This window comes from Grus americana, chromosome 1, assembly GCF_028858705.1.
Source record: "Grus americana isolate bGruAme1 chromosome 1, bGruAme1.mat, whole genome shotgun sequence".
In the NCBI taxonomy this organism is placed as follows: domain Eukaryota; kingdom Metazoa; phylum Chordata; class Aves; order Gruiformes; family Gruidae; genus Grus; species Grus americana.
In genome coordinates this window covers 54,318,591-54,345,184 of record NC_072852.1, presented here as the reverse complement: position 1 = coordinate 54,345,184, position 26,594 = coordinate 54,318,591, and the positions used below count along the sequence as shown (strand labels likewise).

Sequence of the window (26,594 nt, the reverse complement as noted above, 5' to 3'; positions counted from 1 at the left end):
TCCTTGTCTCCATATCTCCATAAAAAACAAAACCCAAAACACAGACTAGCGTAACCATTGATTATTCACATGACATCTGTTGCATTTCTCTCTCATTACACCATCTGATCTTAAAGCCCAATTCTCCACGTGTGCCTTGTAAATTCTGTCTCCCCTGAGTTTTCATTACTTAGTATTTCAAATTTTTTATGATTTTACACATATTTGGGGCCAAACTCTTCTCAATGGTGCCTAGTGACAGGACAAGGGGCAACAGCCACAAACTGGAAGACAGGACGTTCCATCTGAACATGAGAAAAAACTTCTTTACTCTGAGGGTGACAGAACAACGGAACTGTTCTGTGATTCAGCTGCACAAACTAACGACATGAATTACATCATCTTTTATGCAGGAATGTGATAGCCCTGCTGTCAGGTGATGGTTATTAGCTATTCCACAGGAACAGCTAGCTGTTCCTGGTTTATGTAGTTGGACTTTGACTGTTGACACTCAACAGAGTTCTTGTTGTTTCTCCACCCTCTCAGTGAAAAATATTGCCGTTTACAGGAATATAACTTTGGAATTCTGCTGGCTCAGAGAAATTCACTACATTTTAGAAAATATCATTAATGGTAAACAGCTGCTTGTTGCGTGGAATTTCGGTAACGTTTTTACCATGACTTCATCCCGTGATGTTGTTCTCTCAGCCGGAAGAGCAGCGCAGGCGCCGCTTTGGCCGCGCGCCAGCTGCTTCCGCCGCGGTGGCCAGTGCCGGCATAACGGGGCTACCGGCGGCGGGTCTGCAGCGAACCGCTCTGGGACCTGCAGGCGCGTGACGGGGGTTGGGTTGTTTGCGTGTGTGTGTAGCGGTGTGACGGGAGGGAGGCGGCGCGTGGCGCTGGCCCCGAGCCTCGCAGGCCCGCGCCGGCGCGCGCCGCGGTCCGGTGTGCGGTGGAGTGCGACGTTCGGCAGGAGGCAGGAAGCCCCGCCCCCGCCCGAGGCACGCGCAGAGCCGAGCCCCGCCCCTCTCCGAGTCCCCGCGCGTCCGCCGCCGCAGATTCGTCACGGTTGCGCTCCAGCTCGCTTTGTTATTTTTTAACTCATTCTTCCCTTTTTCCTTCCCGTCCAGGTGTATCCGCACAGACAGGGCAAGGGAAGCCCCACGCTCAGCCCTTCTCTTCCTCGCCGAGGGCGGGCAGGCGCCGTCCCGGCTCCGTGTCGAAACGTCGAGGCCGAGGAGGGAGCGCCTCGTTTACTCGCCGCGGCGTTCGACGTGGAGCCTGTGAGCGGCAGCGCCTCGGTGGCGGCAGGGCCAGCGGAGCGGAGCGGGGTAGCCGCAGCGCGGCGTACCGGCTCGACATGGGTGAGGAGCGGGCGGCGGCCCCGGCGGCCTCAGCGCCTGGCGCCGGCCCCCGCCACGGGGCGGGGGAGAGGGGAGGTGGCCGGGGCTGGCGCGAGGCGGTGGGCCTCGGCGCGCGGGGGCGGCGGCGCGAGGGGTCCCGGCCATCGTCGTCGTCCCCGGCGGTCTGTGGGGACGTGGGGGGAGGGGGGCTGCGGGCTGAGAGGGGGCCCGCGGGGCGGGCGGCCGCGGCGCCGCCGGGGCAGCCGACCGGATCGGTGTTGAACGAGGAAGGATGAGGGGGAGGGGATCGCCTCCCGACTGCCAGCTCTTCCCGGCGGCGGCGGGAGCGGTTGCTGCCCACCTGCCTTCAGGCTGAGCTCGTAACACGGGCCGGGCCCGGCCGGACCGGTCCCTATCGGCGATCGGCTTCCTAGCGCTGGTGCGGCCCTCCGGGGGAGCTGCTGCTGAAGCGCTTCACGGCAGCCTTTTCAGTGGCTTCTTATTTCTGCGCGATGGCGAATCGTGTGAGCAGCGTAGCAGGGCTGCGTGGTCGGTCAAAGACTGCGATGCTTTTGTACTCCTGAGCCTTGTCTAAATTCAACTCTGATTCAGGTACGCAGTGGTTGCTAATAAGGAATTAATTATGAAAAGAGGTTTTATAGAATAGTAAGTAAAGTAGAAGGAATAGTAAGAGGCCCTGAATCTAGGGGTTAAGTGATTAATGTAAATCTGTCCTATTACAGATGGTATTTGAGCAGTGTTAAAACACTGAAGTGTGGGAGAAGCCTGTTAGAATATAAAAAGCGGGAATGAGAGGTGTCTGGCAGTAAGCAAAGTTACTGACTGAGACGAAAGAGATATCATCTCTTAGGCCTCCACGGATCACGTAGTAGCCTTCTACTTGAAATGTTTCTATTGAAATACCTTTCGCAGCTCATTTGTGTTAAGGTTATTTGCCTATCTCACAGTAAACGTGCCTTGAGCGGTGCTGTGCAAACTGGCAACAGATGGTCCCTTACACTGTCGCTTTGTTTTCCAGGTCTGTAGTTTGCATGGCTGCTGTGATGGGATGGGGTTAGAAAAAGTAAAGCAACCTGTTACCAGTTTGAATTCCTTCTTACGCATAAGCACGCAGCTCATTGCTCCCACCTTTCCCTGGAAAAGCATCACAGATGCCTAGAAAGGCAAACACAGGGAATAATTTTTTTATAAAATCCTCTTTCAATAAGGTTTTGGTTGCAAATCTCTAATTTGTCTCTTCTCTCACATATTTATTAAATGTGATTCTAGCTTGTATGGTGTTTCATTAGCTTTTACAGGGTTTAGGTGGATTTACAAAATTATTCTGTAGCATTAGATATATTTGTTATAAAAGTCATTGAAAAAAAAAGTCATTATTATTGGCTTAGAACATTAGTATTCTTTCTACACTTAAACATCTAATAAGCACAAATCAGATACTAGCCTGGCCACAAGTACTCTTATGTGTATTTAAAGAATAAATGAGATGTTGGGGCAAGCCAGTTTTGGAAAAAAGATAAAAAAAGGGGAGGTAATTTAAAATCAGCTCCCAGACTTGTCTGTAGCATTAATGTATTTAATTTATTGCAGCTTCATGGTTTGCAATGGACTGTGATTTAACATGTACCTACTGATATATACTTAATTTTAAGAAAAAAAGAAGTGGATGGTCCTGTGGGAGACCGTAAACATCAGAAAGAATTCTTTTAGTCTTCAGCATGTCCTTGTATAGTCTCTTGCATTGAAAAGATAGTTTGATACAAACAAGAAAGAAGTTGGCTCAGATTTTGGCAAATGGGAGAAAAGGAAAAAAAAAATCCTAACCACAATGAGGAAGCTTGCTGCTGCTGCAACGTGATTTTGCTGGATTGAGCTACCATAAAATAGCAGCACAAAACCAGGAAAATACAATGTGGTTCAGCACACAGGTATCTGGGTGACAACCTGAACTTCGTCTGTTTTCTCTGGAGAAAAGAAACATACTGTTGCTCAGTAAGAAACGAGGTTGGTCTGTCTGTCTTTCCATATCCTCGATACTGCTAGCTGGCATTGAAACAGCTTTCTCTTCTTCGTAGGGGGCTTTTTCTCCACCATCTTTTCCAGTTTGTTTGGAACTCGAGAGATGAGGATTCTGATCCTGGGACTGGACGGAGCAGGAAAAACAACTATTCTCTACAGGTTACAGGTTGGAGAAGTTGTTACCACCATTCCGAGTAAGTGATTAGTCCCTTAGTGAAAATAGCTGATTTGCCTGTAGCTCTAACATGTAAGCTTTGTCAGCTGAACTTGCTACATGCTTCCTTCATAAACAAAAGGACCTTACGTTGCGGGAGCCTTGCACTGTTGTATTTAAAAACTTTTTTGCATAACAGTATTACAGTGTGCTATAGAAGTACTACATAAAGGAATATTTTAAGCTGCCCAGCTGAATGTAAAAAGTATATGATCCTTAAGATTGCTACCAAGATTCGGCAGGCTCTTCTTGATAGGTAAATGTTCAGTAAATGGTAACTGTTGACTACCTAAGTCTTTTGTCTTCAAGTATAGCTGTAATGAGAATCTAGAGATCATTATTATTGTATAAAAATTTTTTTACATAGGATGGTGTCATGAATTGTACCTATTTAATTTCTTTCTTTTGACAAGGGTCTTCAGTTTGTTATATAAACACTTCTATTTAACACAGAAGAAGAAATCACATAGTTTAACTTTACTCTATGTAGAAGGTGTAACAAACAAAATTCCACATGAGATCTCATGGAAGGAGATGATGCTTATTTAAAAAAAAAGTAACTGATTTCACCAATTGTCTTAGCATTCATGCAGCCGTACCCACCTATTACAAACCCAGATGAGTGTGCTGAAGTGGTCTGGCTAGGATCGCTCTGTAACATGAAGGACAAGTGACACTTGGCTTTTGAGTCCCTGTCATGTCTTCTTGGGTTCCGCCTGAATAGGCATGATAAACTGACTTTGGTCAGGTCTTTTTTACCTTTCAGAAGCCAGCAGTTTACTATGTCATAATTCTTTTGCCCAAGGGTTTTGCTTATTTCAGCCTCTATAAATTTTAGGCAGTCTGCATCGATGATTCACTTCCCTGTGTTGAGTTTCTCTGGGATGGCAGGAAAAGGAATGACATAGGTGATACGCTGTAACCTTATGTCCATCTTCCACATACCAGAGTGTCATGTCTTCTGCTGAGAAGTTGGCTGTGCCGTGGTCTTGTGAGAGTGCAGATCTGGTGTTGACATGAAGGACATGTTCCTTAGTGTTTTATTGCTGTCGGTTGCATATTTGGTTATTAAAACTGGCTGTTTCTTTAACTCTTGCTCTGTTTCTTTTGGTGATTTCAGGCATACTTCTGTTCATTTTTAACAACCTTAGCAATTGTTACAAATCTCTACAATATGTTTACAATGTGTTTTTATTGTTCAAAGAAAAAAATTACCGTGTTATTTTGAGCAATAAATGTTTGTTGGGGTAACTTCGCAAAGGGCGTGAACTTCATTATGTAGCTACTCAGAATTTTTAGGCCTGAAAATTTTAAACTAAGTGCTGTCATATTCTTCAGAAAAATAAAGAAAAATCACTAACAGTGAACTTGTTTAACTTTGTTTCAGCCATTGGCTTCAATGTTGAGACTGTGACATACAAGAATCTGAAATTTCAAGTTTGGGACTTGGGAGGGCAGACAAGCATAAGGTAATACATCTCTCAAAATCAAAAGATATAATTACATTTCTCTAGAAAAATGCTTAGAATTCTCATAGCTGGCAATTCTTAAAATTGGTTCTTTTCAGTTTTAAAACCAGCCCATCATCAGGACAGCACTTTCATCTGACAGAATTCAGTTAGTAAAACCTGTTTTGGACTACAGTTTGGAAAGAAACAAGTGAATGTTTTCACTTGTAAACAGTTTCGCTTTGAAAAAGAGAGTTTACTTGTGTAGTAGGCAATTGTGTAGCATTCTGAGAAAGAGGCAAGTGAATGATGTAAACCCAAAAAGATATTTAAATATTCTTAAGAATGCAAAGCTAGGAAGTTGATTTTAGGTATAGAAGATAATTTTTTTAGCAAGCTTTACAAATTTTGTAATGAGTCATTACATACATAATTGTAGTGATCTCTTCAGTATCCTGTATGATCTTTTCATGATTCCTTTTTGAACACTAAGTAAGGTGCAGCTTAGTTAGTTAATACGTAAGGTGCAGTTAGTAGGGTGTAGGTTCCTTTCCTTTTCAGTAAGATAGTTCTGAAAAAGGTGGTTTGTTTTGATCCATGTTAATTACTTGCCTGTGTGAAAGATTTCTCTGTTCATCCTTCTTTGGTCACCATAATGATTATCTATGGCAGAAGCTTCTGTGTTTAAACTTTCCTTGCTTCTCTGTCCCTCAGTTATGGACCTGATGTCCTGCAGGCAGATTCCCAAATAAATCTGTTCCCAGCATTTCTGTCCTTTCTCTGTTTTCAAGCTGCTTTTTAAATTATTATTTTTTTTCCCTGCTATTGAGAGTATTTGTACTGTCTGTTCCTTTTTGTAGCCTCTTGAAGATATCTTCCTGCTTGCTTCCTGGGGCCTTTCACCCCAGTTTATACTTCCCCTGGGTAATCTGGTTTTCATTATCTGGCTAAAAAGCACCATTAAAAGCGCAAATTATGTGACTGGAACTTATCTTTCTTCTGCAGGCCATATTGGCGGTGTTACTATTCAAATACAGATGCAGTTATTTATGTAGTGGACAGCTGTGATCGAGACAGAATTGGCACTTCAAAATCAGAGCTCGTTGCTATGTTAGAGGTAAGAAAACAAGGATGACAATCCTGTCAGTAGAACAGAAATTGAGAAATTAAAACTTTTTTTTTTTTTTGGAGTGAATGTGAAATTTGATTCAGTGAATCAAGTGAAGCTCAACTTCACTTGTGAAACCTCAGCCCTCAGAACAGGCCTGTGTAACACTTCTGTTATGTGATAAGCACTATGCGTACTGCAGATATTTCAGAGTTTTGTGCAGCATTGTCTGGGCAAGAAGGGAAGTTATGTCCAGCCTTCTGGTCATAGGAAAATTTATCTGTCTGCAAGGACAGCTGCTCAGTACTTCAGTGGTGGCAAAATCAGGCTCTGAAGGATTAACAGTAATTAGTATCCTACTTTGTTTTGAAGCTGAAAAGCGTATGTAGAACAGGGTAATATGAGGAAGAAGATGAGTTGAGCAAAACTTTTTTTCTTTCCCCCCAAATTCCTGCAAGCTCTTAGATATGCCTTGTTAAATCCGACCACCTAATGTAACGCGCATAACCAGCCACATTTTGAAATTGATCCTATGTGGTATCACACTGGAATTGAAAAGAAATGCCATTCTTTCACTGAAGAATTTTCTAAAAAAACCCCAAAAATCAGCAAAGTGAAAATCATTATGAGAGCTGCTGAAGTTTCTTTACATTCTGTGAGTTTTCTCTGTTTAAATACATTTGGTAAAAGTCTCTGCAACAACTTGCATGATTCCCCTTTTTTTTAGGAAGAAGAGTTGAAGAAAGCCATTTTGGTGGTGTTTGCAAATAAGCAGGACATGGAGCAGGCCATGACGCCCACAGAAATGGCAAACGCACTTGGCTTACCAGCTTTGAAGGACCGAAAATGGCAGATATTCAAAACCTCTGCAACTAAAGGCACCGGGCTTGATGAAGCAATGGAGTGGTGAGTAACAGTCAAAGTATGCTAGCTTCATTAGAAAAGTATCTTTTACTTTTTTTTTAAGACTGGATCTGCAGAAAGTCTGTCTGACACAAAAGACAAGGGTCCATGTTCACAAGAAAGCTACTTTCTTCTAAAGTGTCCCACCAGAATACAAATGACTTTTCAGTAAACCCACTTAACCTTTTTCCTAGGTTGGTGGAGGCCTTGAAGAGCAGGCAGTGATACAAAGCTGAGCATCGCAAAGAAGTTTCAGCTCTACCCAACATCCCTCTTTCTGCAGTCAAGTATTTCCAGGCCACAAATACTTGTAAATAGGACAGATTTGCGTTTGACTCCTGTAATGTGGATGCCTCTCTTGAATTGTAAAACTGAACTAAGTGAATGTCTGTATCCATTATGATATTCCATTTCTTTCTTTCTGTTTAAACGATGTACTTATGTTAATTTGTATTAAAGTCTCACAGGCTGGGAAAGGGTTTTTTTGTGTGTCATCCCCCCCCCATTTTGGTGGTTTTGAGTGGCCACTATATTTGTGTAATTAAAACACTAATAAAATCTGGAACTGTCAGCTGTTGTTCTAGGTGTGTTGCTTGCTAGAGGCTCCTGGCTTACAGACCCAAGTCCAACGCTGCCACTCCTAACAGCCACCTGGCTGAACATTTGAAGAGAGTTCCTTAAGCTGATGTTGTTACATCTCAGCATCCTTCTGTGTTGATACGCTGCTACAATGACGTACAGCACAGAGCCATAGCTACCTAGCTGTTACTGTAGCATTGGTTTTCTGAAAGGAAAATAACCTGCTGGGCCAGGGCTGTAAGTTGAATTTAACTTCCACCTTCACCAGCTGTTACTCCTGTACTCTTGGCATAGCCAGAAATGACAGTTCAGTTGCTCGGTATAGCTGCAGAAACTGAAAGACAAATCAAAGTTGTAGGGCAGATTGTTTTCTCCCCGGGAGCTAAGATGTTCACAGACATGAACGCAGTCATCACATAACCCATCTTCTAAAAACAAAGTAAAATTTAATATAAAAGATCATGGTGGTTGTCCAGTCAACTGTACATGCTCTGGTAAATATACAGGTTTGGAAAAAATTGAAAAGTGTTTATTTAAGATCCTAGATGAAAAAGAGGACATGAAAAAATACTAATAAATACAATTAAAATATGTAAATACTTTTTTTTTAATCACTAATTAGTTCTTTAGCTTGAAATTACTTTTTATAAATTAATCCTCTGGGAAGGAAAAGCCTTTTCATTCCACCACTGCTAAATCTTTCAGTGCATGACTTCGAGGTCTCTTGGCCTTGTAGGCAGGGCGCAGGAATTCTATTTTTCTCTTCCTGGTTTCCGCTTTATTCTTGTGTCTCTTCAGCTTTCTCCTCGCAGCAATGTCAGGGTTTGCTACAGTCTAGTGAAAAACAATACATTTGTGTGTTTAGTTACAAGTAAGGGCTGTCCCTGTAAGCATCAGGTACTTCCTAAGAACCTGGTGACTGATATGATGCCGCAGGGGTTTTCCTAGGCTCCTCAAAAGTGAGGGTAGAGTGGCTGCTCTGCCCAGGTTTAACTGCTGCTCTTCAGGTAAGCAGGAAAGCACAGCATCGCTGCCAGCCAGAACCTGCCCTAGAGCCTCATCTTAACCAGTTGCTTCTGAAGGTTCAGAGGTGGAACAGTCCTGAACTCACCTTCCCAGCCACCTCTCAAGCCTTTTGAGAAACCCTCCTTCTTTTTTCCACGAAAGAAAGCAGAATCTTACCTGCAAAGCCCTCTGCTTTTTCCTCATCACTCTTTTCTGGTTGGCCTGTTTCTGCACAGAAGAAAAGGCAAGTGAAAAAGCCTCCAGTCCAACCAACTTCTTGAGCAGTTCTATGATTTCTTGGGAAAGGTTCTTCAGTGTTGGATCTAGTAAAACAAAATTAATCTTTTCAGCATATGGAATGAAAGCCAAGAGCCCAGTAAGGATTCCTCTTTCTTTACTGATTCATCCTGCCTAATAAACAGTAGAGACCAAAGCAAAGGCGCTTGTGAAATCTAGGTCTTCACCAGCTTTCCTAGAGGACCACGAGTGGTGCTTCACTCAGGCAAACAAAAATTAATATTTCTGAGAAGCAAAAAGTTTTTTACAGAAGGATAATGGCACCCAGAGGTTATTAAAGGTGGCTTGCTGTATAAAGCCACCAGGGCTCCTTTGGAAGAGGCTTTGTTGGAAAGAGAGATGATTCCATCCTTGTCAGTCAGCATCTCTGTCCAGAACACACCATAAGGGCTGGCTTAATGGTCAGGATCACTAGTTAGTTACAATATATTAACTACAATCACTGAGGAAAATAAAAAAAAATATTGGGGTGGGGGGAGGCTCCAAAGAGATACCGAGGGGAGACAGAGCAGGGCAAATATTCCCCTCAGTCTTCCACGGATGTCTCTTCAAGTGCTTGTTCAGCCTCCAGAGAAGCTCGCCTAAGCTGCTTGCCTCCACAACATTCTTCAGTGACAAGTTCCCTGGGTCGACACCCCTTCTCACATGAAAAACCATCTCTGCAGTTATTCTGAAAAATCATTTGAAGGCTCTTGGTTCTTGTGCTGGCAGAGAAAGCACTCATGATACCATCAACCTCTACCATATCTTTTCCAAATCTCTCTGTTGCTTAGCTGAAAAAAGCAAAACAAAATGTAGCCAAGGCAGCTATTCCTTACCTAGAACACTGTTCCTGCCCTCCTCCCAAGTTTTTTTCAGTTCTGTATCCTTTCTGAGATGTGGGGGACCCAGTGCTGCACAGTGAATTTTCATGGCATATACAAACCACGGATTTGTTCCTTTCCTGACACTGGATTTTGCTTGACTTTTACTTAACACATTTTCATGAACTCTCTGAACAGCAGTGTCTTGCTCTTACACCAAGAGCCTATCGTGTTAAATGGGAAGTTGGTTTGTCCTTCCCCCACCAGGCATGACTTCTTTTAAACAAACATGGATCTCCAGGGAGAAACATGTGCTGTTGCTCAGGTAGTGTCTGGCAGGACAGTGTGACCTGGACTCATTCGGGAGGAAGGGAGAAGTTCTGTGCACAGTTCAGTAGGAGCACGCCTGCCTGTGCACACGGCGTGCTGCGTTCCCGTAGCACCCAGCTCCCTTCCCCTACCTGCAAGGGTTACTTTATTTCAGTCACTGTGCACACTTCACACACTAAAGGTCATCTTCTCTATTTCAAAAGGGGGCGCTTGGGGAAAACAAAGCACCCACCACCAGCAGTTCTGACCGGTACAATCCCTTGCTCTACAATAACACAAGCTGCCATAAAACACACCCTGGTTTACATTAAAACTGAAACATGCTTTCAATGCATGGCAGATCTAAGGTGACAATTCAAAAATAACGACACTTGGCAACAGCCTTGTTCCGGCTTCCTTAAGACCCACACTCTGTTCCTCTCCTCAGCAAGGACTCCATGACTCTTCCCACCGCAAGTCCACCCTTGAGTACTACACTTTTTCCATTACATCACACGCTCAGGCTTTACCCACTTGCGTGCAGGAGCCTGCCCAACTTTCTTCCAGTCTGTGACATCACGTAGATTTTTGTTTCACTGCGATACATTCTCCTCCTCTCCTGATATTTTGGTTAGGCCACAAGTAGGTGAAATTCCCTGATTACAGCATCTATGCCTCAAGAGACAAAAGGAACGACAGGCGGTGTTTGTGCCAAGGCAGAGCTCTGACACTTTTGCTAGTCTTTGTGAGGGAATCACTTACCTTGCTCTGCATAGGTGCTGTTCAGCTCCCTGTACAGAGGGCTGAGAATTGTGGGAAGGTATGGCTTGATCCTGTCTTTCCCCAGATCCACTGAGATTGCTCCCAGGAACTTAAAGATGCAGCTTCTCTGAAAACGAGCACGTGGGACATGAAGTAAGCAACGTTGGAGGGAAATTGCCTAATGGAACTGCTACAAGAGGGCTGGGTATCATTGTTCAACGTACAAGGCATTGTTTCAGACACCTGAGTCAGAAACTCATGCTGTCTTACTGCAGCCAAGCACAGCCTTTAGATGAGACACAACCCCAAGAGATCTGTAAACGTGTGAGCTGTGACTTCACCGGGTTGGCAGCCATTAACAGTTGGAACAACAGGCTTGTTCTCACTGTCCTGTGCTGAGGCAGCTGAAGACAAAAGCTGTGCCTCTGTAACTATACACCACAGGGAACTACAGTGCTCTTCCCGATGCTCTCCCACACCCTCCCCTTCTCCTAGCAAGTAACTCCACACTGCCATTCCCCTGCCTGCATAAACCCAGCACCCTTGGGCTTTCAAGTGCTCTGTCTCCTTCAGCTCAGTGCCTTTGGCCTTCCCGCCCTTCCACCACCCCACACGAGGGCTGGAAGCAACAGCAAGGAGAAGCAGACTGGTACAAGCCTTTCCTGAGAACCCTGAACTGAAATGCTTGTTGTTTCTTTGGCACCTACTAGCCGTCACTGCAGCACCAGCTCCCTGCACCCTCCACAGCTGGTCCCCTGGAAGCAAAGAGCCAGAGCAACACTCTGCTGTGCCAGTGCCGACCGCATCCAAAGTAGTTGGTCTAACCCTGTGCTTACCTTTAAAGGGACCTTAGGGGAATAGGCTGCTTCTCGCTTTGCCATGAGAGAGAGCTTCTTCATTAACCATAGCAATGTGGCTGGCTGGCCCTTCTCTTCTGTGTCCTCTCTTTCTCCCTCTCCTTGAGCAGAAGTGTCTTTCTCTTCCTCATCTCCTTCGGCCTCCTGCTCTTCCACTTCACAGCCGAGTTCTCCTTCAGCCTCTTTTTCTTCTTCTAAGGCAGGGGCTAGCAAGTAAACAACTTTGGCCACAAAAAGCAAATTCTTTATAACCTGAAGGGTGAAAACAGAGCAGTCAGTGACTGTGGTTTCCGTCACTGTCAGGACCAGGGCATGCAAGAGCCAAGGCTAGATCTGAAAGAGGAACCTGCCAACCCAGGAGGCTGTAATGGCTTCACCCACTGCCTGTGAGCCCTGTGCAGAGTATGTTGCTCCTAACAGCAGGGCCCACCTCAATATCCTCCTGCAGTTTGGGAGAGTCTTTTCCCATGAGCTACTGTGCCTTTTGGGCTCCAGCGCTTCCTGAGGCAGGGCTGCTCCTTTTGTCTTCTCCACCTCTGGCACCCCCTGGCTCTCCACAAGGAAATCTCTGACCAGGTTCAGAGTGGAGTCAGGCCTTCAAGCAACAGCATCAAGCTGGACTAAGCGCTCCCAGCAAACAACCAGGGCTCCAGTGCAGCTGCAGAGAACCAGCACCAGAGATCTGGATCCCTGCTCCAGGATGTGGTTGCCCAACCTGCTCCAACCTGGGCTGCAGAGCCAGACTCTCTGACACCCTGCACGGTGCCCCCCCTTTCTGTCCCTGCCAGCCCTCGGCCCTTCCAGCAGGCTGACACCACAAGGACTTTTCTGGGCCCCTCTGAGGCACACACCTCAGCACAGAGCAGCTGGCCCTGCGCTGTTTGCCCCGAGCCACCACCAGCCAGCAGCACTGCTGTCCTGACTGGGATCTAACGCTCCCTCAGGGGCCAGGGCCTGCTCTGTGCCCTCCTGCAGCCCCAGACCTGCTCCTGCTCTTACCTGCTCTCCCAGAGACAGGTCCAGGAACTTGGACTGCAGCTGATGGCAGAATGCAAACGCAAGTTCCTTCATCTGAGGAGAGGAAAAAGGAAAAGGAAATTATGCCATGAAAGGGAGCCAGTAGCAGAAACTCCAAGCAGTGTTTTGCAGTCACCAAAGGTGGTTGCCACAGGACACCAATGGACTGGCTCAGCACAACTTCTGTCTGCACCTTGCAGCCTAGAGGGTAACCTTTGTGCTGCTGAGAATAAGGCCCCAGAGAAGCCCCCTCCCAGCAGCAGAGACACCTCAAATGCTTTAAGCGATCAGGATTAGGCAGCACATCAGCAACTAAAAAAGAAATGCGCATGCCAAACTATAACGCTATTTTTATGTATGGATTGAGAGTAGCCCTGAGGAATAGGACTTGGGTGTCCTTGATTGATGAAAAGCTCAACATGAGCTGGCAATGTGCACTTGCAGCCCAGAAAGGCAAACGTGTCCTGGGCCACATCAAAAGAGGTGTGACCAGCAGGTCGAGGGACGTGATTCTGCCCCTCTACTCCGCTCTTGTGACACCCCACCTGGAGTACTGCATCCAGCTCTGGGGGCCCCAGTACAAGAAGAAGATGGAGCTCTGCAGCCAGAGGAGGGCCACAAAGATGATCTGAGGGCTGGAGAGTTGGGGTTGTTCAGCCCGGAGAAGAGAAGGCTCCAGGGAGACCTTATTGCAGCCTTTCAATATATGAAGGGAGCTTATAAGAAAAATGGAGAGGGACTGTTTACAAGGGCATGTAGTGATAGGACAAGGGGTAATGGCTTTAAGCTGAAGGAGGATAGATTTAGATTAGATATTATGAAGAAATTCTTCACTATGAGGGTGGTGAGGCACTGTTCAAGGTCAGGTTGGATGGGGCTTTGGGCAACCTGGTCTAGTGGAGGGTGCCCCTGCCCATGGCAGGGGGGTTGGAACTAGCTGATCTTTAAGGTCCCTTCTAACCCAAACTGTTCTATGATTCTATGATTTTATCATTACCTTTTTGTCCAGTTCAGCAGTCAAGAAGACTGTGGATGCAGACAGCTCTACCGACGTCTTCTTCCTCTTCCCTGCCTTTCTTTCCCTCCACACATTGACAAGATCTTCTGGCTTGTTAGATGCAAACAACAAGCCAAAGATCTCAGTAGCTGTCAGCCAAACCCAGCTGTGAGGATACCACAGGTGAGACTGGACATGACCTGGGAGAAAGAAAACCTCTTTCAGCACAGGAGCTGGTCCAGCGAGAGAAGAAGAACCAGGTCCCTCCAAGAATTACCACAGCACATGCTACAGTAAAAAGGTGAAGGAAACAAACTGCGCTCATCTGCTCAGAACATAAATAAAGATTTCCTAGCAACTCCATCCAGCGAAAGCAGAGAGTGGCAAAAAGCTACAGGTAGCCAAATGTCCTCATGGTGACCAGGCATTCTTGAATGCACCCACAGCACCTCCAAACATCCAAAGACAGAGCCATTGCTGGAAATCAATGGCGACTGGGCAGGAAAACTGGGCATGGCACAAAAAGACACTTGCTCCAATCCTGGCTGACAAGTCATGTTTCTGCAGCAACTATGGTCCCCTCAGGGACTCAGTGCCATGGCTCACCTGCCCATGATGTCTGGGTACTGGCTGCTGTGAGAGTGGGGGCCCTGCTGCAGATGGTCAGATTGAACCCCTGGATGGAGGGTGAGGATGCTTCAGAGAAGAGATGGAGTTGCCCTCTTATCTTGCTTCTGTCCAAGCTGCACATCACCAAGCAACCCAGGATTTACAAGGGTTATCTCCTATCTCACTCAAGGCACTTGGCAGGCTGAACTCTTTTAAGACATTAGCCAGCCATACCCAGGCCTTCTGACTGCAGCAAATGAAGCAATTAAAAACAAGGCAACAAAATGCCAATAAGCCATCCTGACATTGTACAACCTCACTCACGGGAAAATTGCTTGGATCAAATGAGTTCTAGGCCTTAACATCCTGGCAGACACACAGTATTTACAGCACTATTACCACATGACATTGCTTGCTGGCTAGTATGTATGATCTCATCAAGAAAATCTCATCTTCCCAGAAGAACTGAATGTTTTCATCCAAGAGGATGTAATTATGGTCAAACATGCACTAGTTTGCAACTATTTGCTCTTGGGATAATAGAAAATACATCCCAGCAACTGAGACGGGGGCGTGTTCTTTTCATCAACTATGTAACCTTTTCCATTAACACCTTCTCTTTCACTGCTCAGTAACTGCCATATATTAGCATTTTGCAGCATGCAAATCTTGTACAATGACGTTCAGTTGTTTATATTAGGGTGTGAAAAACCACACCACACACAAAGAATCTTCCCTGTAATACAGCCATAATAATTCTTGATACTTACCCCAGATACTGCTCACAACATCACTGTTCTTGGTTAACTGAATCAAGTTGCACTCTGTGATTAGCTTTGTTACCAGCACAAGAAAGCTGAATAGCAGCCTGTCTGCAGCTTTCTCCTCCTCCTCTTCAGTTATCTAATAAAATCAGCAAGTCAAGAAAGATGCTTATGAGAACCTGAAGACAGTGCTTATTTATCCTACTAGATAGATTTCAGATGAACTGTGCAAAGGAACAGAAGACTGACTTGTACCCAATTCCCAAAATAAACAGAAGAGAAGCAGCTCCACTAAAGCATTTCCTCTGGAGACTGAATCTCTGCAGGAAATTATTACTACAATCATTCTTGTTTTTTATACAGACGTTACTGTAACAAACTCTTACATTTCTAAATGCAAGCAATTACACATAAAATGTGTATAATTTTTGTCTATACGTGTATTCATGCACATTTGACTCTCATTATTAGAGCCAAGCTGAGCTCAGATTTGTCTGTGTCACATGGGAAGCCCCATGTTGTTACGACAACACTGCGTGCACTGTGTTTTACTAAATCAGCCTGAGGTCCTCACACTGCCTGCAGTCACCAGCTGGCTTGATATAACTAGTCAGTACTTTACCTACATGTGGCAGCACAGGGGGTGATTATACTGAATTTCTCCTCGCTGCAGGTATTTTGTTTTCATCTCTTGCCAATTTACATACCCTGAGGTCGTTCTCTCTTGTTCAGCATGTTGCCCTTGCACATTAGTAACATACATGGCCACTCCCCAGGCACAGTGACTGGGATCTCTTTGGGATTACAACACGCCAAGCAGGATCCAAGGCAGCTTTATTATTCATAGAATCATAGCATGGTTTGGGTTGGAAGGGACCTCAGAGATCGCCTAGTTCCAACCCCCTGCCACGGGCAGGGACACCCTCCACTAGACCAGGTTGCCCAAAGCCCCATCCAACCTGGCCTTGAACACTTCCAGGGAGGAGGCATCCACAGCCTCTCTGGGCAACCTGTTCCAGTGCCTCACCACCCTCACAGTAAAGTATTTCTTCCTAATATCTAATCTAAATCTATGCTCTCCCAATTTTATTCTGAGTTAATCACACGCACTAAAAAGATTTTCCATAAAACAAAACCATGGTCTGAAGTAGAGGAAGGCAACTCCTTTGAAAGTTAAAGCTGTAAATGACACCGAACAAAGGAGAGAGTCACGAGTGATGCACTCCTGACCTTACACAAATCGCTGCAGCTAGCAGACACATTTCCCAGTTAAACAGATTTCAGTGTGATCGTCAGGCTGTTTTCCAACTAAACAGATTCTAACTCATCCCAGTGCTACCTGTGCACCCTGCTATTCTTTCTGATGGTGGTTTTTATAATGCCACTTTAAACAAAATACCAAACTCCCTCCTCTCCTGCCACCACACAAAAGACCACGCTACGTGCTGTCAACCCACCAAGTCATACAGGTAAAAACCAAAAACCTGAGACTCGAGAGCTGTCTCAAGAACCCCTTCCACCCACAGAGATCTTGACAGAGGCTGGGGCAAGGAGCAACATATCTGCCGGTTACACAGTACGTCTGCAGGCTCAGGCCAGGTGGCTTTGTAAAGTTCCTTTGCCCCTTGTGCTGTGAAATGACATCAAATATGGGCTCACAGACAAAAAAATATGGTTCTAGGTCAGTGAGGACCCCTTCAGAACAAAAGCGTGTGTTTTGTGTCTTTCCTCAGTCCCAAACAGTAGGCCTAACTGTTAAATCTCTCCTGCGCTTCTTCCCTTTTTCTGTTTTCTTAATTCTCTTTCCCCAAGCCTCACATGAGAAAAATTACTTACGTCTTCAAATTTAGTCGGGTTGATTTCTTTTTCAATCAAGGTGAGGACAGCTTCAAGCCGCCGTTCAAACATTACTCCCTCCACTTCAACAAACAAACCGCATGCCTGGGCAGCCAACCTCCTGTGTGAGCTCTGCCAACAGAAAGATTAACACCTCTTGTTACTTCTTGATAATCAAATCCTGCAGCTCCCACGTGCAGGAGCTGGTAGCAATCCTTAACTTTTGCCTCTAGCAACAGCATCTTAAGAGAAACTGGTTTTCAAAGTATTTTTGAAAAAGGAGATGCTGCCAGCTAGGGACAAAAGCACCTGGCACCACAAGCTGTCCCTGGTAACACACCCTAAAACTGAAAGTCGAAAGGTCTTTTCCAGCCCAGTTGCCAGCTGCAAAGCTCTGAGGGCTATTTTGTGGTCTTTGATTCTTCACAACACAACATGCGGCCCACAGCCGAAACCAGAACTGAACATACTAGAGATGAAAAGGATGAAGTGTTGAGGAACACTTACTCCACTAGTACAGAGGGACTGAACCTGGGTCCTGTTTGAGAATAACTAAGCACTGAGGCACCCAGACCAAAATGGGAGGTCTGAAAGACTAGGTTTGCCACCCTCCAGCTGCTAGCAACAGATTGAAGCAAGTCCGAGCTAAAGACAGCATGAAAAGCCAATTACTGGGAGCAGAAGTGCTTTAAGGAACTTGCTCAAACCTTTAACCTGAGCAAAGATTACACTTGGTGAAATACCTGACCCAAGAGTGACTGTTAAAAAGCAGGGCAACGCAGCTGGGAAGACTGTAGACTGACCTACAGCAGCAGCAGTTCCCTACATATATGCAGTTATATGAAGCTATATAATTTCTTCCTCTTCTTACTAGCAAGAGCTATGGTGCTGAGCACAGCTTTAAAGAGCTTTTATTCTAAGCTGAATCTTGCTCATACTCCTTTCCTAAAACTACTAAGTCAGGCATAACTGAACCCACCAATCCACTAGACCTGGTATGAGCAATCTCTCACTTGCCTTAATCTTACTCAGCCCCCAAACAGAGTCCAGACATGGTCAGTGAAAAGACCAAAGAGTACCTTCTTGCTGTGAAACCACTCTGTGACCAGCGAAAACATCAGATCTTGTTTTTCATTGTTTATCTTACTGAGCAGAGATTTACACGTCAAAGCTGCCATCTTTTTGCATTTGGCAGAGTCATCATTTATCATCATCATACAAAGAGAGAGAAAAAACAGCCCGCAGTATTTGTGGAGGAGATCCTAGAAAGAAACAAACATTAGTCAACTGCACATCCCCCAGGAACTTCTGGCATTTAAAGGGGAAAAAGAGGGCTATTTGTTGCACAGCATATAGGAACAGCATCAGCCCTGAGTGGGGTCCATGTCAAGGCAGGTGAACGGAAAGGACGGGCTGATCCAGTTGTTGGAGCCCACAGGGAGCATACAGCAGCCCCAGCCTTGCTCTGACTCATGAACATGTCCCTGGGACAGCAACGTGTCAAACCTTAATGGGCATTTTCATGCCCAACTCTCACTGAAGTCCCTCAGCACTGCAGCGATCAGCCTAATGGTCCTTCTCTCTGAGACAGCAGCTCTTCGCTACTTTGCAAAGTTGCTGGGAACCAAGTTGAGATACTAAATCTAATCAGGCGGTGGTGAAGCACAGCTTACTGTGCAGAATTTCTCTTCCTTCCTCCCAAATTCTTGCTTGATTGCACTTCTCTCAGCCTCCTGAATGCTCATCAGTCAAGCTCCAGCTGCAGAGCTTTAAGGTAGCTTAGCATTTTGCATATGTTACCCTGCATAGATGCATGGATATTTTTCAGCTTTCATTTTCACCCACCCCACTGAGAAGTCCTCCCTCTCAAGTCAGGCCAACAAAACAGATATGGTACATCACATGTTCAGTCAACAACATCCCTCATGTTGAAAATGTTGAAACACCCCACAATCAGAAAACTCTAGACTTTATTTTCTATTGACACTCCATTTCCTAAACTGGTTGTGTTTCTTCCTGGCATAAATCACCATTAAGTTTATCCAAACTCCAGTTGACAGAGCTTTATTTTACTTGCAGAACGAGCACGTTAGATAAAGAAGTACTGCGGACTTTCCAGTATGTCATTTCTCTTCTGGAGCAAAGCCAGGTTCTTTGGAGATAAGTGAATGTTCTGCTCATGATAAGAGATAATAGGAACTATCAAGTGGTCCCAAAATAAACTGCTCTGAAAAGGCTGTTACTGCAAAGCCACAGTAACTACTTGATGCTCGGAACACCGAGGGGTGTTTGTTACCTGTGGGAACATGTCAAGGAGGTATGCAATCATCTCCAGTGCAGATTCCCTTCCAGTTTCATACTCATACCTGTGAGAAAGTGGTTAACAGTTAGGGCTAGGTTAATACTCTAGAAAGTTGCTAACAATTTGGAAGAATGGCCAATGCCAGAAACACATACTGACGGGGATCTTTCTACAACAGCTACTAGACCTGGTTTGATACTTAGGAGAAGAGTAGCAACAGGCCCATTGGCTCCATCTCCCACAGAATGGGCACAGAGAAACACAAACAGGCGAAAAAGGGCTCCAGCCAGCTTGAGTCAGCACAGCTGCACTTGTGCGATCGTGCTGAGGAACATGATAAAACTACTGTCACCCTGAACAAGGGAGAGGTCATGCTCAGAAGGAGGCTTCAGGCACACTGCTCCTGCTGAACAGGTGCAGTTGATCTCAACTGTGCCTGCAACCGCAGTTTGAGACCATTGCCATGGCACAGCAGTCATATAAATGCACCTTCCCTTATTCTTTCTGGATTTTCCGGTTCACTTGGTTTACAACCAGTGGAGCTGGTTAACCACTAGGCAAACAACAGAACCTTTGCTTACAAAGAGATAAAGAACAAAACCAGTTGTGAAACAGGGAAGAAAAAGAGAGCTTGCTTTATCAAACAGCCTGCCTCTGAAAAGGTAAGTGTTTTAGAGGTAGGAAAGTTAAGACTTCAGCTACACTCTCCCCTCATAAACAGCTCTTTGGCACACAACATGGTTACTAAAGTCCTATTTAAGCATCAAGGTTCTGTTCTGACAGAAATGTTGGGAACATAAACTCACTCCAGTTGTGCTAGCATGAAATCCAGATTGGGTTTCAGCTTGTCACCAAGGGGGTAGTCCAGAATATATTTTAAGTAAATCTGGAAAGAAAACAACAACAACACAGAGAGGAGTTACAAGAAACACTCAGGAAAACTTGTAAAAAGGTTATGAAGAAAATGCAGTGAGTTTATGAGAATCATCACTTTCTCCTGCCTTTGTAAGTTCCTGTTACATAAGAGGCCAACAACTGCTCTCAAGCTCCATGCCTGGAACAGGATCTGCAGGTGTCTGACAACTGCCAGATCAGTCTTTAGAGTATTACTGTGATTTGCACAGGCTTCTGTTAAGAGAGATTCTGCATCCTTCAAAATTCATCCTGTTAACTATGGAAATGCACTATTTGGTTATGCACAGCTCCTGCTGTATCCCAATGCTTCAAATGAAGCAATCAATTCTGCCTTTTAGCTTGGACAGAAGGAGGAAGTAGTGGGAAGGAATCATGGATTTGTGGCAAATTCTCTTCTGCTGGGATTCAGAAAAGGTTACTTAGTTACATGGGCTTAAAAGCCTCCAAAGGAGGGACCATGTCACTACTGCTGAGCAGCTAGCTCTCTGAAGGTAGATCACAGCAAACAGTCTCACTATAGACAAGCAGTGTGCAATTCTGCTATGCATCGGTCACAAGAACTAAAGCCAGCCAGATAACAGGGAGACAAGGATTAGTAAGAAGGGGAAATGGGGTTAGGGGTTCAGCAGGTCTAAGGCATGTGTCTGTGAGAGCTGGAATAGCCCCACTAAGCCCTCTAGCCTGTTAGACTGGTGTAAGTGAAGTGAGAGACTTTCCATTCTACCAACCTGCCTGCACTGGACTCGCACCGGTTCACTCTGCCCCGTGATGGCCAGCTGGGCAACCTTCTGCAGCACATCATCAATTTCAGGGACAATCAACTTCCTGGATAAAATAGCCTAAAAATGTGAAAGCACAGTTGGAGTCGCATCACTTTGCTTGCACAGTCCAAGATGCAGTACTATAACCCAGGACTAGACTGGTCTCAGGTGGCATGCTAACACTGACTTTTTCACATCTTCAAACACAGCCAGAACAACTTTAAAAAAAAAAAAAAAAAAGGTGAAAAAAGGTGGCTTACAATTCCATATCTGTTTTTTGGGGCAGGACACAGAATACCTAGTCTAATGATTAGGGATGTTGATTCTTTAGCAAAAACATCCTCAGGCCCAAATACATCCTCATACACATGTGTATAAAACAGCATCCCAAACAATATTAAACAGCAACTACAAGTCAAACAGGAAAGCTTTGCTGCTTCCCTCACCCATAACAGAGCCTTAACAGCATTCTGTGGCCTCTTCCTGACATGAGAACGTACAGCCTTTCACCAAGAGACAGAATCACTGCCATTCCAGTGGCTCACAGAACCCCTACATCTGCTGCAGAGAAATACCTTGAGAAGGCCAAAGGCAGTGGCTTGGCGTGATGAGTCGTAAATGTCTTCTTCAGCAAAGCCAAGCAACACTTGGAGCTGTTTGCTGGTTATCTGACTCTTTGCATTCTTCACGAGTACTGTTACACACTGCAAAATCAAACAGCACATTCTCAATACACATGCAGTGCCATAAAACACAAACCCACACCAAAGCCTGACTGTTTATACCACTTAGGTTTGCAAAGACAAACTGCTGCTCTGGAAAATGCAGCTAGCGCTGTTCTCATCACATTTTGCTTTCAGCTGGCAATTCTGAGAAAAACCGAACACAAGCCAATATACAAATTCAGACCAGTCCTTGAAATGAGCGGGGACGCTCACAGACATGAACCATGAGGCAGGAATACAGCCAGGAAGAGGGGAAAATTCTTCTGGCATTGGCATTCAGCATGAATTACTCTAACTTTCCCTTATGATCATAAAGCTGTAATTAATTCAGCAACACATTTAGAAGACATCTACAGGAAGGCATTGCACACTTAGTTATTATTACTATTAATTGCCTCCTTCCCTTGTCTCACTTCAGCTGCAAGGGTTTATTCCAATGAATCATGTTAAAAGCAAGCTATACAAGTACAAAACTGACACCTCCAAAAGACGGGGTGGTAACAAGATACTATTGTAAGGAAGACAGAAGGCAAATACGCTTCTATAAAAACACTTCCTTCAGATTCAAGCTGTGCATTTTTGGAGCACAACTTTCTTTAAGTTTGCACTTGAGAAAGAATCAGCATGGCCACATTTCCCTCACTACCTTGTGATCTCCAGACTACCTTTCCAGGGACAGCTGCAGGAGGGATCTGCCACTGGAAGAGTCTCATTCTACGAAGTTAATCCTAAAGTAGAAAAGAGCAGAACTGGGGACTTACTTTGAAACAGCTCACAACCAAGTGGAAATTCTGGCCTTTGGCTATTCCTGTCTTGGCAAATTCTTTTAGCAAGAGGAAAAGCTGCTTGATCAGTGGCTCCAGATTTGTACTGACAGAAGGCAATGGGAACTTTAAAATCCATACCAAGGACTGCAGAGCACCAGTTATCACCTGTAAGAAAGAGCCAAAGGACAGTACATGGATACAATGACACTGAGAGAACACTCTTCACACTCCGTTACATGGTGAGGCTATCTGCAACTGTGGTAAAAGCAATTAGCTAACAAATTTAACCTCTTTCAAACCATTCAGATGTAATACAAAGGGTTTCTCAGTTCTAAAACCACTATCTGCCACTCTCTAAACTCTCTAGTTTTGATTTCACTAGGTAAAGACATTAACACAGTGCTGATTCAGCAGATGGCAGGGACTCTTTCTGACGCAGAGGTACCTTCGAGACATAGAAGTTGCTCTGCCAAAACCCCAGGTCACTTGAAAGACCTGCTCCAGGTATCTAATAGCGTATGAGGCGTGCCTTCCATTTCCACAAAACTCAAGGTTTAACAGATTCCCTCCTAGGCTCACTCAAACCCAAAGTTGCCCAAAAATGAGGCTGCCTATGGTGCTGGGAATAAAGACATTAAAGTTGGATCAAAAGAAACCACAGCTGTGACAACACTGTTCCCAGCAGCCACAGGACCTCATCAACCTCCTCGTAGATAACCTATGAAATATGCAAAGTCTTTGTATGAATGTGCTCCAGGAGAACTTGTCCATACTTGAACCTGCAGCATTAGGGGCAGAGCATTCAGTACTCCATCAGCCACAATCCTTCCTCCCCCTTGAGATATCATGTCCTCAAACAACTTAACCTGCACACCTATGAAATCAGGTTTGAAAAACAGATGGCTTTCTCTTCTCTTGCAGATCAATGGCAAGATGACATTTGTGGACAGGATCCTTCTGAGTAGAACAGACAGAGACAGACAGACTCCAGCTCAGAACTGTACCTTGACATCCATAGATTTCAGGCAGTCTATAAGCAGCTGAACAAAAGGGTCTAACATTTCCAAAACACATTCCTCAGAAGAATTTACTTTGGACCTCTTCAGGCTCATGTGCAGAAGCTGGTGTAGAAAGCACAGAACATTCATCTCAAAGGCAGGCTGGGACTCAAATAAGTCAAGTAAGGTCCCACATTGTTTCAGGTTATAGCAGAATTTATGGCATATCACATTCAAATATCTGCAACAGGCTGAGCACTTTTTATAGCTCTCAAAGAGGCATCATTGGAGTTACCACATGCAAAATAAAGTTAAGGCTAGTGGCTGTGCTGTTAACACAATATATCCAGAATACTTTCCTTTGAATACCCTTAACAAAAATTTTGACTGCAAAAGTTTGTATCTGAGGAGATCCTTACCCGAAGTCCCGAATCAACCAAGATATACGTGTTTGTCCTGCTGCTGACACGTGCTTTCTGCCCTCCTCTGGTGGGAGTGGGTGGGAGCAGCAGGCAGCTCTCTGGTTGCAGCCGAGGATCTGGAGGAGGGGCAACTTTTTTTCTGAAAAGCAGTGTATGGCAAAGGAGAATATTCAGATTTCAACCCTCTCCACAACAAGCTTGCTGTTGGGAGTGAAGAGAGATGAACTGTGCTCAGCTGCTACCCACACAACAAGCAAAATCAGGTCACAGCTAGAATACAATGAAATAAAATGAACTTGAGAGTAGCATGACAGACAGGACTCTCAGACCTGAGAACAATATCACTATTACAAAGATAACAAATGCACAATGATTTGCATAACATTCCCACTTTTTTCTTCTCAGTGGACAGACCAACTTTGGTAGTTCCTTCTAGCAAATATACCTCCTGCCACTGCCCACTGCACTTCATTTACTGATACTTACTTCAGTTTATGATGGCTTATAAAAACTGCTCCAAGAAGCCTGCAAACTGCTGTCAGATCCTAGAGCAAGCCGGCCCACGTAACATAGGAAATGCAAGACACCCAGACCCAGCTCTGAGCAGTGACACCACTCCAGATGGAGGGGAAATCTGATGGTTCTCCCTGACTTCTGAACCAGAAACAAAGTGATAAAGCGACAGCCCACGGTTTCTCTTGCTCCTGACCCCACAAAAATGTCCAGGACCCCAAATACCTCTTATACGACAGTTTGTAGCTCGCTTCTGAACTCTGCCCCTTGCCCCTTCATCTAAACGCCTGAATGCATATATCAGCTTACCAGGTGGTGAAAAAGCCTTGCTGAAGGCTCTGAGCACTTATAAGAGTAGACTCCCATGAGTTCAGGTGCTCACTCCTATTTCCAAGCTTTCTCCTTGCCCTCTGACTGCCCAAATATTTCATTTGCATTGAAAACAAAAGGCAAATGAAAGTGAGGAAACTCTCATACATTTGGTTGTTTGGATTTAAGAGCTGCCATTTCTGCAAACAAACCTCCCAACCACTAACAGACCATCTGGATAACATCTGGGAACTCACTGGGTCTTCTCAGTGAGCAGAGGCAAGTTTTCACTGATGAGACCATGACTGAGGAGGAGGAGGGATTCCGCATTCATGTCTGAATTGAAGATCAGCCCTGCCATGATGTGACGCAGTGCCTCATGCACCTTCCGGACTATCTTCAAGCTCGTGGTGCTCTCCAGAACCTGCAAAGGCACAACCATGAAAGTCAGGAGGACAACATGAAGGCAATGATCTGCTATCTGTATTAAAAAATCATGGGGAAAGCCAGAGCAATTCCTCCCTCATCACATGCTGCCGTAAGTACCCAGCTCTCTACATGAACAGCATCCCATCACCTCAGCTCTGCCCCCACATCCCTCCCTTTCTCTCCAGCCTCTTCTCAGCCTCCAGTCAGTTGACTTATTGCCATCAGGACACTCCAGAGCTCATGAGCAAACCAGGGCTGCATTTCTGCATGAACTTGCACTCTTCTCAAAAAACTGCATCTCTGAAAAGGCAATTATTGCACATGGACAGACCCTGAATACATTTTGGTGGCATTTCCTTCATGCACAAGAGATCAAACCACAGAGCAGCCTTGCAGGACTTTGGCACTCCAGAAGAAACAAGAGCTGGCAGAGAAGTGGGCATGGAGAACTCACAGCAGGATGTTTCCTCTCCAGCAGGGGCTGAAAGCTTCCCAGAACACCATTCCCTGCCCTGGACATCAATAGTAAAGTCTCATAAAATGAGCTGGGTGCATACTGCTTTCCAAAAGAAAAATGGGAAGCCAAAGCAGGATTATATAGGTAATTTCACAGTAGCATCCCAGAGGCTCTAGAGTTTCTTTTAGATCATACAGAATTGAGAATGCTCAGAGTTAAGAAAGACTCTAGCTGACTTTTCTTACCTCTTTCAGTGGCAGAATAAGTTTCGTCACCTGGCCCCTTCCTATGAACCTTCCAAGAATTTCATAGGAATCGTAACTCTTGTTCTTGCGTGCTTCCATGACCTTGGAGACAATTCCCTTTACTTCCTTCTCTTCAGCTACATTCCCAAACAACTCTTGGTTGAAAATCTTTGGAAATCAGGCAAGAGAAATGAATGAGAGGAGCAGAAAAGCAGAGCTAGAGTCCTCCGGTAGAAGCAGAACAACACTATTTTTCCCCATTCACAGAAAAAATAATTCTCCAGGTTTACCACATATCATGTATACTTTTTCCTTGTCAAGATAAAACACCCCAGTTTGAGCACACAGATGAGAACGCTGTTCTCACACCCCTCTGTGGTGTTGTGATACAAGGAGTGGGACTGCAGTCAGACCAAGACATCCAACTCTACCCCATCTGGGTGGCCAGCTGAGCTCCTGGGCTCTGTGGACTGCATTGACTAGATGTCTGTTGACTTGCTCAGCCATTTAGAGTACACGGAAACATAGTTAGGTATCTTAATCTTCAACCCATTCCCACTCAGGATGCAGAGCTCAGGACACAGCCCCAGAGATGCTTTGCTACTCTACAAGGGGTCTGCTGATGCCTCAGTAGAAAACACAGTCTCCTTCCTTTGCAGTACACACACAATCAGCCCTGTTTGCCACCGAGTCCAAGACAATCTACACAAAACAACTTCCTCTCAGAACCACCCCACGGCACTTCATGATGCTCTTTCCTTCAATCTTCAATAGCTTTTACCTCAATCAGGATATCTAAGCAGGGGTCCAAATCACCAGCGCTGAGTCTGGTAGAAAGGCCCTTCAGTAACAGGTTCACAGTGAAAGTCAGCACATGGAGC

The 26,594-nt window shown here is 45.1% G+C and overlaps 2 protein-coding genes across 4 annotated transcripts in view; one reads left to right on the top strand and one right to left on the bottom strand.

The window, feature by feature from the left end:
* The first annotated feature begins 1,018 nt into the window (after positions 1 to 1,018).
* On the top strand, positions 1,019 to 7,606 carry ARL1 (ADP ribosylation factor like GTPase 1). The gene is made up of 6 exons (XM_054807163.1): positions 1,019 to 1,343; positions 3,419 to 3,556; positions 4,964 to 5,045; positions 6,030 to 6,141; positions 6,860 to 7,038; positions 7,230 to 7,606. Exons 1-6 carry the CDS (start codon positions 1,340 to 1,342, stop codon positions 7,258 to 7,260), a joined length of 546 nt encoding a protein of 181 aa, XP_054663138.1. The 5' UTR covers positions 1,019 to 1,339; the 3' UTR covers positions 7,261 to 7,606.
* A 196-nt stretch (positions 7,607 to 7,802) lies between these two features.
* The window catches only part of UTP20 (UTP20 small subunit processome component), a 66,021-nt gene continuing 47,229 nt past the window's right edge, over positions 7,803 to 26,594 (bottom strand). Inside the window, exons 44-62 of one of the 3 annotated variants that reach the window (XM_054846636.1) lie at positions 26,495 to 26,593; positions 25,714 to 25,881; positions 24,840 to 25,006; positions 23,758 to 23,899; positions 23,345 to 23,461; positions 22,335 to 22,505; positions 21,424 to 21,552; positions 20,816 to 20,926; positions 19,979 to 20,058; positions 19,167 to 19,236; positions 17,950 to 18,132; positions 16,871 to 17,002; positions 15,041 to 15,173; positions 13,662 to 13,861; positions 12,647 to 12,718; positions 11,627 to 11,899; positions 10,791 to 10,917; positions 8,797 to 8,942; positions 7,803 to 8,448 (exon numbers count right to left, since the gene is read on the bottom strand). In XM_054846636.1, the coding sequence (XP_054702611.1) occupies positions 8,293 to 8,448; positions 8,797 to 8,942; positions 10,791 to 10,917; positions 11,627 to 11,899; positions 12,647 to 12,718; positions 13,662 to 13,861; positions 15,041 to 15,173; positions 16,871 to 17,002; positions 17,950 to 18,132; positions 19,167 to 19,236; positions 19,979 to 20,058; positions 20,816 to 20,926; positions 21,424 to 21,552; positions 22,335 to 22,505; positions 23,345 to 23,461; positions 23,758 to 23,899; positions 24,840 to 25,006; positions 25,714 to 25,881; positions 26,495 to 26,593 (2,676 nt within the window). In that variant the 3' untranslated portion in view covers positions 7,803 to 8,292. Of the gene's footprint in view, positions 8,449 to 8,796; positions 8,943 to 10,790; positions 10,918 to 11,626; positions 11,900 to 12,646; positions 12,719 to 13,661; positions 13,862 to 13,919; positions 14,405 to 15,040; positions 15,174 to 16,870; positions 17,003 to 17,949; positions 18,133 to 19,166; positions 19,237 to 19,978; positions 20,059 to 20,815; positions 20,927 to 21,423; positions 21,553 to 22,334; positions 22,506 to 23,344; positions 23,462 to 23,757; positions 23,900 to 24,839; positions 25,007 to 25,713; positions 25,882 to 26,494; position 26,594 lie in introns of those variants that run through there. The other 2 variants (XM_054846645.1, XM_054846654.1) reach the window with 2 other exon arrangements.

What these genes read in the sequence shown, in the direction of transcription:
- ARL1 (XM_054807163.1), top strand. An exon ending in AGTTGTTACCACCATTCCGA is followed by an intron (nt 3,557 to 4,963) that starts GTAAGTGATTAG and finishes ACTTTGTTTCAG; the next exon opens with CCATTGGCTTCAATGTTGAG. An exon ending in GGAGGGCAGACAAGCATAAG is followed by an intron (nt 5,046 to 6,029) that starts GTAATACATCTC and finishes TTTCTTCTGCAG; the next exon opens with GCCATATTGGCGGTGTTACT.